An 11567-nucleotide genomic window follows, 5' to 3' on the forward strand; every position below is an offset into this window, starting at 1 on the left:
AAAAAAAAAAAAAAAAAAAAAAAAAAAAGAACTCAGGCTTCCTGATTGATACCAGAGTCTGCTGCCATGCCCCCTGCCTAGAGTGTGCCCTGACTGTCCACCTGCCTGGGGACTGGGCGCCTCCTCCCTCAGGGGCAGGGCCTGAGGTGCCAGCCAGGCCGCCTTCCCAGCCTGCCTCCTAGAGCATCAAGCTGGAGGGCTCTGTGGATTCCCCGAGTTGCTGACTTCTGCTCCCACCACCCCCAGGTTTGCCGTCCTTCAGACATGGGGCGCAGAAAGTCAAAACGGAAGCCACCCCCCAAAAAGAAGATGACCGGCACCCTAGAGACCCAGTTCACCTGCCCCTTCTGCAACCACGAGAAGTCTTGTGACGTAAAAATGTGAGTGGGGGCCCCGACCTCCTCCCTCCTCCCAAAGTCGGGACGCAGCTTCCCTGCTCCCACCATCCTCCTCTCTGCCCCAGACCTTCCCAGGTGGGGGGATCATCACCGAGAGACACAGACTCCTTTACTCACCAGTCCCTCCCCCTCCTCCTGTTCCAGGGATCGTGCCCGCAACACTGGAGTCATCTCTTGTACTGTGTGCCTAGAGGAATTCCAGACGCCCATCACATGTATCCTTGGGAAACCAGGCTTTTCCTGGAAGGTGGGGTCGGATGGGAAGGGTTGGGGGAAGTCAGGACTCCCCTGCCCCGGGTGGGCTTCCCCAGGGCACCTGGCCAGGAGCAGGGGGACCGGACTCGAATCTCTGCTCATCTGGCCCTGCTCTTTGCCGTGGTGCAGGGCTGTGGCTGCCTGGGGGAAGAGAAGCCACCTGCTGGTTTCCATAGGGTGCAGGGTGGGGACCTGGCTGACACCAGTGAGAGGTGTGTACAGGGAAGGGGCCCAGTGCCACCGGTCGTCCTTGACTTCAGCGGCCCAGACTTGTCAGAACCAGTGGACGTGTACAGCGATTGGATAGATGCCTGTGAGGCAGCCAATCAGTAGCGATGCAGAGGACCCGCTCCCCTGGCGCGCCGCCTGCTGTGGACCTGCCCCTTTGGCTGCCAGTCCAGAGACATTCCAGGGTCCAGGGTGTGGGTCCAGGGCCTTCCCAGCCCTCTGCGTATATGGAGTGCGTGTGGCTGTGAGTGTGTGCGGTTGTAAGTGTGGCCTTGGCAGTGTGCTTGTGGGCAGGGACTAGAGGTGAGGTGGGGTTGTTGGGCCCCCTGGGGGTCTGAAGAGCTTCACTGGGCTCTGAAAGCCTTGAACTTGCTTGCTCCTGCCTGGAACTGGTGTCCTGACCTTCTGGGCAAGGGCAAGGCCAGCAGAGGCTGCCTCAGGACCCTCCAGCCTCCTCAGCCACCTCACCAGCACCTTGCCCGTTTGAACTGGACTGCCCTCCCTCCTTCCCTGCCTTCCAAGGCCTGTGGCCTGAGATTGAGAGCCACGATCCCATAGCCCCCTTGGCCAGGCCCTAGCAGAACAGCCCCTTTTCATGTTCAGTTGCTTTTGTAGCCGAGGAGGGGCTGGGTCGGGGCTAGCTGTCAGCCACAAGCCCTAAAATAAAGCAGCCGATGCAAACTCCTGCCTCCCTGTGATTTCCTGGGTTCTGGGTCAGGCCCAGGGGCTCAGTGAGGGAGAGGAGGAGACAGAGGCGTTCGGAGGTGGCCCGGCGGGCCTTTGGGGATGGGGTTTGGTTAGTCCAAATTATCCATCTTGTCCACGCGACAGGCATTCGGGGTGAAACCAGGGCAGTGCTGGGCCCAAGGAGCCCACGGACGTCTGGTCAGGCATTTACACACACACCAAAATGGGACCAATGGAGCCTGGGGTGGGATGGGAGGTTGGTCAGGACGACCAGAGAAGGCTTCCTGGGGTGGGGGGGTGACCTGATGGAAGTAACACTCCAGGCCCACCCTATCCCCCCATGAGGCAGGTGCTCCAGGCTCACAGGTGACAAATTGCGCCAGAAATGGCAAGTTACTGGGTTGAAGTCCCCCAGCCAGAAGGCTGCAGAGCTGGGCGTTGAGCCCGGGAGGCCTGGCTTTATGGCCCAGAGTCTGTCTTCCTGTGAGTCCAGGGTCCAGGCTGAGGGAGCAGCTCACAGCTTCCTTGGGGAGGAATTGAGAGCACGTAGAAGAGGGTAGGGTCCACAAAAGGGACCTTTTTCCAGGGGCGATGAGGGGTCACTGAAGGCTGGACATGGGGCCAGCTGCACATGCGAGGTACAATAAATAGTGGCCTTTGTCCCTGGTTCCTGGCACAGAGTTCCTCAAACCCTTGCAGTTTCCTGAATGATGATGTCACTCAACAGCGCCCCTTTTGATCACACCTGAGTTGATGCTGGTCACCAAAAAGACGGTGTGCTCACCAAGTGGGCCCCTCAGTAACTCCCACAAGCTCTGAGGAGGTAAAGGGGAGCTGCAGGTTAAGCTGTATAAGGACTTCCCTGAGATCCGCTTAGCTCGGGGCTGGCGAGCCGTGGAGCTGCCGGGAGAGCGGGGCACCTGCAGAGGGCGTGGGAACTCCACACTCCGTGCCCCGCACTTCGGCCTGGGCGCCTCTTCCCTCTGGCTGTTCCTGATTTACATTCTTTTCTAATAAACTACTAATTTAGTAAGATACAATGTTTCCCTGAGTTCTGTGAGCCACTCTAGTAACTGAGTCAAACCTGGGGAGGTGGTTGTGGGAAGCCCTGATCTATTACTGATGGATCAGAAGCACAGGTGACAACCTGGACTTGGCAATGGGCCCAAAAGCAGAGGGACAGTCTCATGAGATGGAGCCCTTATCCTGTGGGATCTGATGTGGCCTCTAGGTCATGGTGGAATTGAGTGAATCGCTTGGTGATTCTGGAAAAAAAATGCCTCTGAACCCGGCTTATGGTGAACAGCCGCGTGTCGCACGGTGGCCTCAGGCAGTCTCGCAGTTAGGGAGATCCTGGTGCTCTGGCTGACTGGGGCTGATCGGCACCTGCTCCCAGCCTCCAAGCCTGGGCACCAGGTGACCTGTGCTTTGCGTTCCTCCTTGGTATAGCAGGAAGGATGATGGAACCTTCTGGACCATGCTGAGGCTGGAGGACCCCAACATAGTGCCTAGGTTTGAATGACTCTGGGACCCACCCAGGGCAGTAAGGGGTGTGAACAGCCGACGGAGGGAGATGCTGAGCTGGCTGAAAGCCTGGGCCACTAGGCCAGCCATGGGGTCTGGCATGTACCCCCCACCCTCCATAGGCCCACCCTGCCCCTGACATGCCCTTCCCTGGTGTTCCCACCTCCCCCTCCAAAGTCCCAGGTAAGGTCCTCTGGCCCAGGTAGGAGCCAGTGGGGGTGGGCAGAGCCGTGGACAGGAGCCTGGGTCGGGGGGTGCCCTCAGGGGTCCAGGAGAAAGGGGGCTCATTCCTCTGGCTTCCAGGGCCCGCCCACCCCAATCACACAGGCCAAGTGCTAATATGGTGCTGTTTTCCCGGGCAGTCAGGCCCTGGGCCAGGCATGGATCCTCCTCGGCATAGCTTCCCCATGCTGGTCCTGGGGGAGCAGGACTTGCCCTGGACAGGCCAAGAGCGCCTGGAATCCCTTTTACGAGGCCCCAGGGGTTGCATGCGTCTGTGCGTGCCGGCCTTCTGGTGTCTGTTTCTGCAAGTCCCCGTGTTCCAGCATCATCCCTGCTATGGGGAAGGAAGGGGAGAGCACTGTTCTCTAACCCCCTCCCCGCCATGGCTGCATTCTCTCCTTGGAATTCTGCAGGTGGTGGCTTCCAGGCAGGACGACTAGGGCCCACATCCCTGGGAAGACAGGGTCCCCTCTGAAATGTGGGGAGGTTGAGGCTGTCCACACATTCCTAGGGCCCTGGGCTGGCAGGCCAGGCTCAGGAATCAGCCCTAAGAAGAGGTGAACCAAGTGCACAGGGCAGCTGTGCCAGGCAATGCTACTCACCGGCTCCGTGCCAGTGTTCAAAGGGCCATTGCTCTGGGCCCCCAAAGTGCCCACATCCCCCACTGCCTCGTCCCCTCCCACCCGTCCACCTGCCCTCCCAGGGCGGAAGGGGCCCTGCTGCCCACGAGAGCCTCCAGGACCCGGCTTGTCCATTTTCATCAGTCAGTGCCAAATGTCATCCCCCGTCTGTTTCATGTCAACCTCCCCCTGTCCCCAGGAGGCTGTCTGTCCTCTTCCTGATGGGAAAACAGGCCTAGGGAGGGCAAGTGAGTTGCCGCAGGTCTCCCAGCTAGTGGGAAGTGGAACTGTGATTCACACCCCATTGTGTGTGCTGTCCCAGTGCTCGGGCGCTTTTTTCACCCCAACCCCAGGCTTCCCAGAGAGGCACGCCAGAGCTGAGCATGTGTGTGGGTACCGTGTGTGTTGGCGGGGAGGCTGTGTATTGATGTGTCTTTGAGTGGAAGCGGGTCCTACATGAGTCTGTGAAAGGGGAGTGTGTGTGTGCGCCCAAGGCTGCAGAGTGTATGCACACTGTACCCACAAGTGCATGCGTGCCTGTCCTGGGTCCAGCCGAGGGCTGTGGGCTCTGTGTGTGTGTGTCTCACGGTGTGTGTGGTATGTGTGCCCGCGCCCCAGTGTATGGGGGAGACGGAGCGCATCTGAGGCCTGGCTGTCGGCGCATGCACCAGAGCCACGCAGCTCCAGGACAGAGCAGCCCCAAGGCAATGATTTTACAGCTGTTTATTGTGCTCCAGTGAAATAGAAAAAGAAAGTGCTCGCGTTGACAAACGCCGCGGTCACATCCACACATGCCAGTCGCTGCAAACCAAACCGCGTGTGTCCGCTGGGTTTCTGGGCATGCACTTTGCTCCCACTGCGGGAATGGGGTGGGGGCAGGCCGAGCCTGGGCTCTGGGGGCTTTGCTTGGGGGGACCTCTTGTCCTGCGGGGACCCACCTGGGAGGGAGTGGAGGGGGGACAGCTGGGATAGCTGTGCTCAGTGCGTCCTTTGGGTGCTGTTGGGCACACCCGGCTCAATGTAGGATCCTGCGGCGCTCTGGGGAAGAGGGCCCCCTTCCCCCCCAACCTACAACTCCCCCCAGTCTGCCCCCCCCCAGACGCTAACCCTGTAGGCAGGTGCCAGGGGGCTGGAGGACGCCATGCAGGGGGAGGGGGTCGGCGGGGCCGGCTTGGCCCTGCCGAGAGCAGCAGCCAGCCTCCCTGGTGGGGAAGGCGGGGTGGGGGCCCAGGGCCCTAGGCGGAGTTGTAGTAGTTGTGCGCGTGGTGGTTGTGGGCGGGCTCGCCCAGCTCCGGGTAATCGGGCGTCAGGCAGTACTTGGGGTCATAGACCTGGCGTGGCAGCCCGTACACCGTCATGCCCCTCTGCGAGGCCCCCTTGTTGCTGCCCATCTGCAGGCTGACGTTGAGCGTGTCACAGTGCTCCATGCCCAGCCCGGGCTCGAAGATCTGTCGCTTGGTCCCAGGTGCAGTCATGCCGGCCTGCAGAGGGCAGAGAGGTCAGGCCTGGGGTGGGGGCGGGGGGGAACCGCGGAGGACTGGGGCCCCACCAGCCCCACCCCAGGATTCCCCCCACCCACCTGGCTGGCTCCTTTGTTGGTGCCCATCTGCAGGCTGATGGTGGCCTGGTCCAAGGGCTGGTCCGTGCCCAGTTTGGGGTCGTAGAGGTGACGCCGGGTGCCATAGGCCGTCATGCCCTGCTGGCTGGCGAACTTGTTGGTGCCCATCTAGTAAAGCAGGAGGAGAGTCACCCCAAAGATCGCAGAGAGCCTCACCCCGGGCCATGAGACATCACATGTCACCAGGACGCCTGCGTGGCCCTCTAACAAGCCACAGCATCCAGTCTCAGGGGTCCGGACTGGAAACTGAGGCCCAGAGAAGGCATGTCCCATGACCTGTAAGTGGTTCAGAGCACCAGGGCCTGACCTCCAGGGTTCGAGCCCCAGCCCAGCCACTTATCTTCCTGGGCAGTCCCGGCAAGTGAACTAGCTTCTCCAGGCCCCGTTCCCCCATCTGTGTGGAGGAGTGAGTTAAGGTACGGAAATGGCAAGCACGGTGCCTACCATATGTGTGACTTAAAGCCAAATAGTCTGTGCCACAAAGCCCGCAGGACCTGGGTGCCCTCCTGGCCTCCTCGATGCCCCCGTCCCTCCCATCCCCATCTCTGCTCAGCTCAGCCGCAAGACCCAGGTGAGGAAGGGCCAGTACCTGCAACCCGATGATGTTCCGCCCTTCTCTTAGCTTCTCTGGCTCAAATTTCCGTTCCTGCTTCTCTGCATACTTAACCCCTACATTCACCTTATTCCCTTTCGTCTTGGCCTGGAGAGGGCGAAGGGAGCAGCAGGCTGGCGAGGGAGCCTTGGGGCTACATGGTCCCCTCCTGGCCCCTGCTCTCCCTCTCCCACCCACATTGCGTTTGGGTGTCCCCCCCTCACAGCCTAGACCCTCCAAAGCCACCCCCGCCCCAGGCCCACACCTCTACCCTTCGGCCCCACTCACCATGCTGGCCAGCGCCAGGAGGGTGGACTGCACCTGGGTGTGGTTGGTGTTCTCGAACAGGTCGTTGGCCTCAAAAATGTCGTGAGGTTTCACCCCGTACTTGGTGATGGCCTTGATGAAGTTGCCAATGTTTTCCAGCTGGAGAGGAGCAGGCGGTGGTCAGTGGAGGGGGAGCGCGGTGGGGGGGCTGAGGGGCTACGGGCCAGGGGTTGAGAGAGGTAAAACAGCCTGGGCTCACCTGGTGCCAGTTTTGGGTTGACTCATTGACCTTCTTCACGGAGCCTGGCTGGAGCTTATTGATGAACCTACAAGGGGTCAGGGAGGGCGGGGAGAAAGGTGAGCCCCGCCCTCCGCACCCATGCCCAACGCCGTGGGCAAAGGGGTCAGGATGACAGCCAGTGGCCATCTTGCCGTTTCCTACCACAGCCGGACCAGCCGCAGCCCCCGATCCACCCCGCACACGCGGGCAGCACTGAGATAGAGAACTAACCTCCCGGAAGCTGGGCTCAGGTCTCTAGCAGAAAGCACTCTCATCCCCCCTAAGCAAGTCTCCCGCTGCACCCCCATCTCCCTGGCAACCATGTTTCCAACTCCTTGACCTTTAGGGGGTACCTGCACTGTGGACAGCCCACAGCTCAGGCCTCAGACTTCCCTTCTCTGGCCACACTCACCGCCTTGATCTCCTCCAGTCTCTCGCCTTTCAATGCCACTGATCCGCCCAACTCCCCCCTATTTCCCTGCAGCCGGGCCTCCCAGTCCCCATTCCAACGCCCTCCATGGCATCTTGAATCAAAGACACCCCACCCCAGACTCCTGGCACCCGCTTCCCCCAACTCAACTCCCTCCATCTTCCCAGGCTCAGGCAACACACCCTCCCAGAGGCTCAGGCAAAGCCCTCAGATTTGCACTTGACTCTCCTATCCCTTTCTCCCATTCCCACACCCAACCCCTCCACATGGCCATTGGCTCTGCCTTCTGAAGATATTCAGAAGCCTATGGCTCCTTGCCACCTCTGCCCTGCTCTGAGCTGCCCGGTGTGTCTCTCCGGGGCTCTTGCAGGGGCCTCCTGTGGTGTCCAGCTTCTACCTTGTCCCCTGCAGACCCTCATAGCTAGAATGGCCTTTTCAAAATAATTCCAGCTACTCCCAGCTCAAATCTGCCTCCCAGTCTCCCTTTAGCATGCAGATCCTGATCCTTAGCGTGACTAAAAGACCCCCAGCTAACTCCCTCCACTTCCCCTAATCTCTCCTCACTGGTCCTTCAACACACGATGCTTGCTCGCACCTCAGGGCCTTTGCACGGCTATCCCTCTCCTCCTCCCTCAGCCTGGCCCACTCTTTCCTCAGATGCCCTCACAGCCCCCTCACTCACTTCATCCAAGATTCTGCTTAAATGCTACCTCTTCTGAAAGACTTCTCAGACCATTTTGTGCAAAGCAGCAACCCTTTGCTCTACCTGCCCCTCCCCTCCCCCATCCTTCCCTGCTTCTCCTCTCCATGGCACTTCCCACCACAGGCAAGTACTGGATTATTTCATTAATTATTTGATCAATCTCCCCCACTGGGACTCAAGCTCTATGTGGGCTCAGAGGTGAGTCTGTTTTGTTTAGTTTCCCCAGTGCCTAGAGCTGGCACACAGCAGGTGCTCCATAAATTCTTGGTGCATGAATGACTGAGTGGGTGGGTAGTTCTAGATCTTAAAGGCCCGAGCAACCCCGTCTGAGCTGGGACACCCAAGATGTCCCCGTACTCCTTATTCCCACTGGATATGGTAGAACAATATCTCCCCACCGCGCCACTTTCCAGCACCTAGATCTTGGTAAGCCTGCACCTTCGGGAAGCTTCCCAAGGTCACTCTTTGGCCATCACAGTCGCCCTGCCCTGGATGAGACTCAGAGATACAGACAGGACCCCAATGGCCTCAGGGCCCTGCATTAGTGTTGCTGTGGAATCTGGAACCAGGGAATCATTCCTCTCGGTGATTTAAGTTCTGAGAAGAGTAGAAAACCAAGACCTACTCAAATTACCATGGCATAACTCTCTTGTCACCAAGCCAGTGACGAAAGGCCCTTGTTGCCCGTTGCCTTTTAGTTGCTCCTTGAGCACACTATGCTTGGAACTCTTTCTTGGAACCTCTTTCTTGGAACTCTGGAGACCATAAATGGGCCTGCCCTCTCTGCATGGTGGTTAAGCCTAGATTCTGGTCATTTCTGTTGGGAACAGAACGGGACTCTGGGTGATGTGTTTTATTGAACTGAGCCTCTGTTTTCTTCCCTTTGAAATGGGTACAATGATTCTTTACCACCGCTCTTTCAAGGTCTCAGCTATAAAGTGCCTAACCCAGCTCTGAGCTCCCAGTTGAGGGGGTGAGGGGGAAGGGATAAATGCCCAGATCGGGGGCAGCTCCACTCACTCGCAAAGAATGATGCCATCTTTGAGACCATCCATGAAGTTGTTCCCAATGCGGCGCCCTGTCACCCCCTCGATCCACTCTCGAAGCTCCTGCTCCCGCTGGTGGTCGTACTTCTGGGCTAGCTGGGGGTGGGGGACACAGAAAAGGTGGTAAGGATGCATTGGGGAGCAGAGTTAGCTCCCCGGACCCAATTCAAGGTTCCCTAGGCCTGATCTTCCTCATCCCTTCCCAACTAAGGCAATTCTGCCCCAGTGTCCATGGGGGGGGCTGAAGTGGGCTGAGGGCCAGGGCTGAGGTGGCACCTGCCCAGGGGGCCATTCCGGACATTCTGAGGTTTGGCACCAGAGAATGAAGACAAGGGGGGGTGGAGAGCCGGGTACTCAGCTGCGGGGGCGGTGCCTGGCCTCTTGGTTCCCCCTCCAAGCCAAACTTGGGGCTTAGCTTCCCCCACCCCCGCCGCCCTGCCCCCCCAACCCCCTGCTGGGACCCTGGGCACCTCAAGCAGGGGAGGAGGAGCCTTAGGGAGGTGGCTCTGAGTCCTGCGTTGCATTGGGACTGTTCTGTCTTGCATGTCTGTCTGCCTCAGTGTCTCCCTAGGTCCTCATCCCCTGGGCTCTCGCTGGAGGCTTGGGGATGGGGGGGCTTGTCTTTGTCTTAATCCTGGCCGCATGCATGCATGGCTGTATCTCTCTCTCTCTCTCTCCATCCCCATCCCCATGCCCTCTGTCTCTCCCCAGCTCCGTCTTTCCACAGCCCTGTCTTCCTGTCCCCATCTCTCCGTGTCTGGCTGGGGCAGGGCGCCTGGCACGCCCCTCTCTCCCTCGCCAGTCGCTCTGGTCTCTGACTCCAGGTTCCCTGCCTCTGTGGGGGTGGGGCTCGTCTGTCTCCTCTCTCGGCCTCTCCATCCCTGTCTCGGTCTTATCTGGCTCCCGGCTTCCCCTCCCCATCCGTCCCTCTCAAGTCTCAGGCTCCCAGAATCTCTGTCTGCGTCTCTCACCCTCTCCCCCCACCACCACCCTGCCCCCTCCGTTTCTCCAGAACCCTCCGCCCCAGCCCAGACAGGCTTCCAAGACTCTGGGGGACCGAGCTGGCCCTTCTGCTGGGGGAGGAGGAGGTGGGAGAAGGAGGCCCCTCACCTGGCCCCCGCCCTGCCGCCCCCCTCCCCACCAGCCCGGCTTTATAAAGCAAACCGGCCCTTATATAGCGCGGCCCCGCGGGCCGGGCTCCCTGAGGCCGCCTTATATGGCGCGGCGGCTTCGCGCAGCTCTGGGGCCGGCGGCGGGGGGGAGGAGGGGGGCGCTGGATCCCGCCTGGCCCGAGCACCCGCCCCCCACCAGCCCCCTCCTCCAGCTGCGAGAATCCCCCGACACAGGATCCAATCCCAGCTCCCCACTTCCTCGCTGTACACTGGGAAAAGCCACCTCGGGCCTCAATGATCCCCTCTGTCAAATGGGGCGCTGGGACTCCTGGCAACGCTCACGGGAGCATTCCAGGGAGCTGGAAGTTCACTGCCCTGCAGAAGCTGAACCCCATTCCGTGGTGTGTGTGTGTTTCCAGGGACGTGAGGCCAGGATCCTAGTTCTGCAACTCCTTTATGTAGAACCCAAGCTCCTCGCCCCTCCTCTCCAGACCTCAGTTTACCCAGCCATATCACGAAGGCGGTGTCTGGATGTTTTCCCAGCTCAAAATTAGGAGACCCCTAACATGTTCCTAATGCTCACACTCTCACCTCCCCAGCTGTCTGCCTCTTCCTTCAGGATCTCCCCAGAATCCCAGCTCTAAAGCACTCCCCAGTTTCTTTCCGAGATGGGGTTGTGTGAGGAAAATCAAGCCCTTTCCCAGCACCCCAGGAACACATAAGCAACAGGTGACAGATTAACAGAAGATTCTGATCAAGTGGGGGACTTTACAAGGGACCGACCCCCTCAGTTGACCTGTGGTTGCCTGTATGCCCTCCATTTTGCCTGCCCCCCAATAGTAGCTGAGGGCTCTGGGATGCTCAGGATGGGGATTAAGGCGGACCCTACCCTCTATCTGTCCTTTTCCCTTTCTGGTTCCAAGTCACATGGAATAGGCAAGAGGGGGTCCAGGGAACCCCAAGAGTGGGCCTCTGGCCTGCTAGGGTGTGTGGGCCGGGCGGGGGCCCTACCTCGTTCTTGCCCTCTGCTGATGACCCATTGGTGGGGGCCTTACCTTGTTCTTGACCTCAGCAGACAAGCCATAGGCAGGGCCCCGGTTGAAGTGAGCAGAGGACATGCTGGCTGGCGGTGGGCGGCGGTAGCAGTAGCTCCAAGGACCCTCTGAGGACCAAGGCAGCTGCTAAGGCTCCGTCTGCAACCTCTTCCCTCTTCACACGTTTTTGAAGCTCCGGAGGCGGCCCGGGCCTCTTCCAAGGCCCTCCCATTGGCCGCAGGGGCCTGCCAAGGGGCGGGACACCCTCCCCCCCCCCCTCGGTGATCCTCCTCCCTCCTCCATCCCCCCCCATCCCGTGATGTCAGGGCCTTGGTATTGGGAGCTGATTGTGTCATTGTTTCCACCTAGGGGGGCAGCCTGGGTTATTATTTGGGAGGGGGGCTTGGTCATAAGAGATGAAGTGTTCCCCAACCTTGCCGACCCTCTACTGTTCGTTGGACCTCTGGCTGGGCCTCCTGGTTTCTTTGTGTCTGTCACTGAGGCCATCTCTCCTCATCTCTGAGGTCATCTCTCTCCGTCTCCCTGCAGCC

At 59.8% G+C, this 11567-nt stretch overlaps 2 protein-coding genes across 4 annotated transcripts in view; one reads left to right on the forward strand and one right to left on the reverse strand.

Moving 5' to 3' along the window:
• LOC111162561 (elongation factor 1 homolog) overlaps window positions 1–2552 on the forward strand; it is a 6784-nt gene extending 4232 nt beyond the window's left edge. For all 3 annotated transcript variants that reach the window (XM_022527057.1, XM_022527058.1, XM_022527059.1), the window contains exons 2-4: window positions 247–380; window positions 543–613; window positions 922–2552. In XM_022527057.1, the coding sequence (XP_022382765.1) occupies window positions 265–380; window positions 543–613; window positions 922–986 (252 nt within the window). In that variant the 5' untranslated portion in view covers window positions 247–264 and the 3' untranslated portion in view covers window positions 987–2552. The remainder of the gene's footprint in view (window positions 1–246; window positions 381–542; window positions 614–921) is intronic.
• A 2292-nt stretch (window positions 2553–4844) lies between these two features.
• Window positions 4845–11192, reverse strand: LOC111162492 (calponin 1). Its single transcript, XM_022526944.1, has 7 exons — window positions 11038–11192; window positions 8845–8966; window positions 6671–6737; window positions 6433–6570; window positions 6142–6252; window positions 5514–5660; window positions 4845–5415 (listed from the first exon to the last, which is right to left on the reverse strand). Exons 1-7 carry the CDS (start codon window positions 11098–11100, stop codon window positions 5170–5172), a joined length of 894 nt encoding a protein of 297 aa, XP_022382652.1. The 5' UTR covers window positions 11101–11192; the 3' UTR covers window positions 4845–5169.
• Window positions 11193–11567: the final 375 nt, after the last annotated feature.

Source organism: Enhydra lutris, unplaced genomic scaffold (genome assembly GCF_002288905.1).
Source record: "Enhydra lutris kenyoni isolate GAN:26980312 unplaced genomic scaffold, ASM228890v2 scaffoldscaffold92, whole genome shotgun sequence".
NCBI classification, from domain to species: Eukaryota; Metazoa; Chordata; class Mammalia; order Carnivora; family Mustelidae; genus Enhydra; species Enhydra lutris.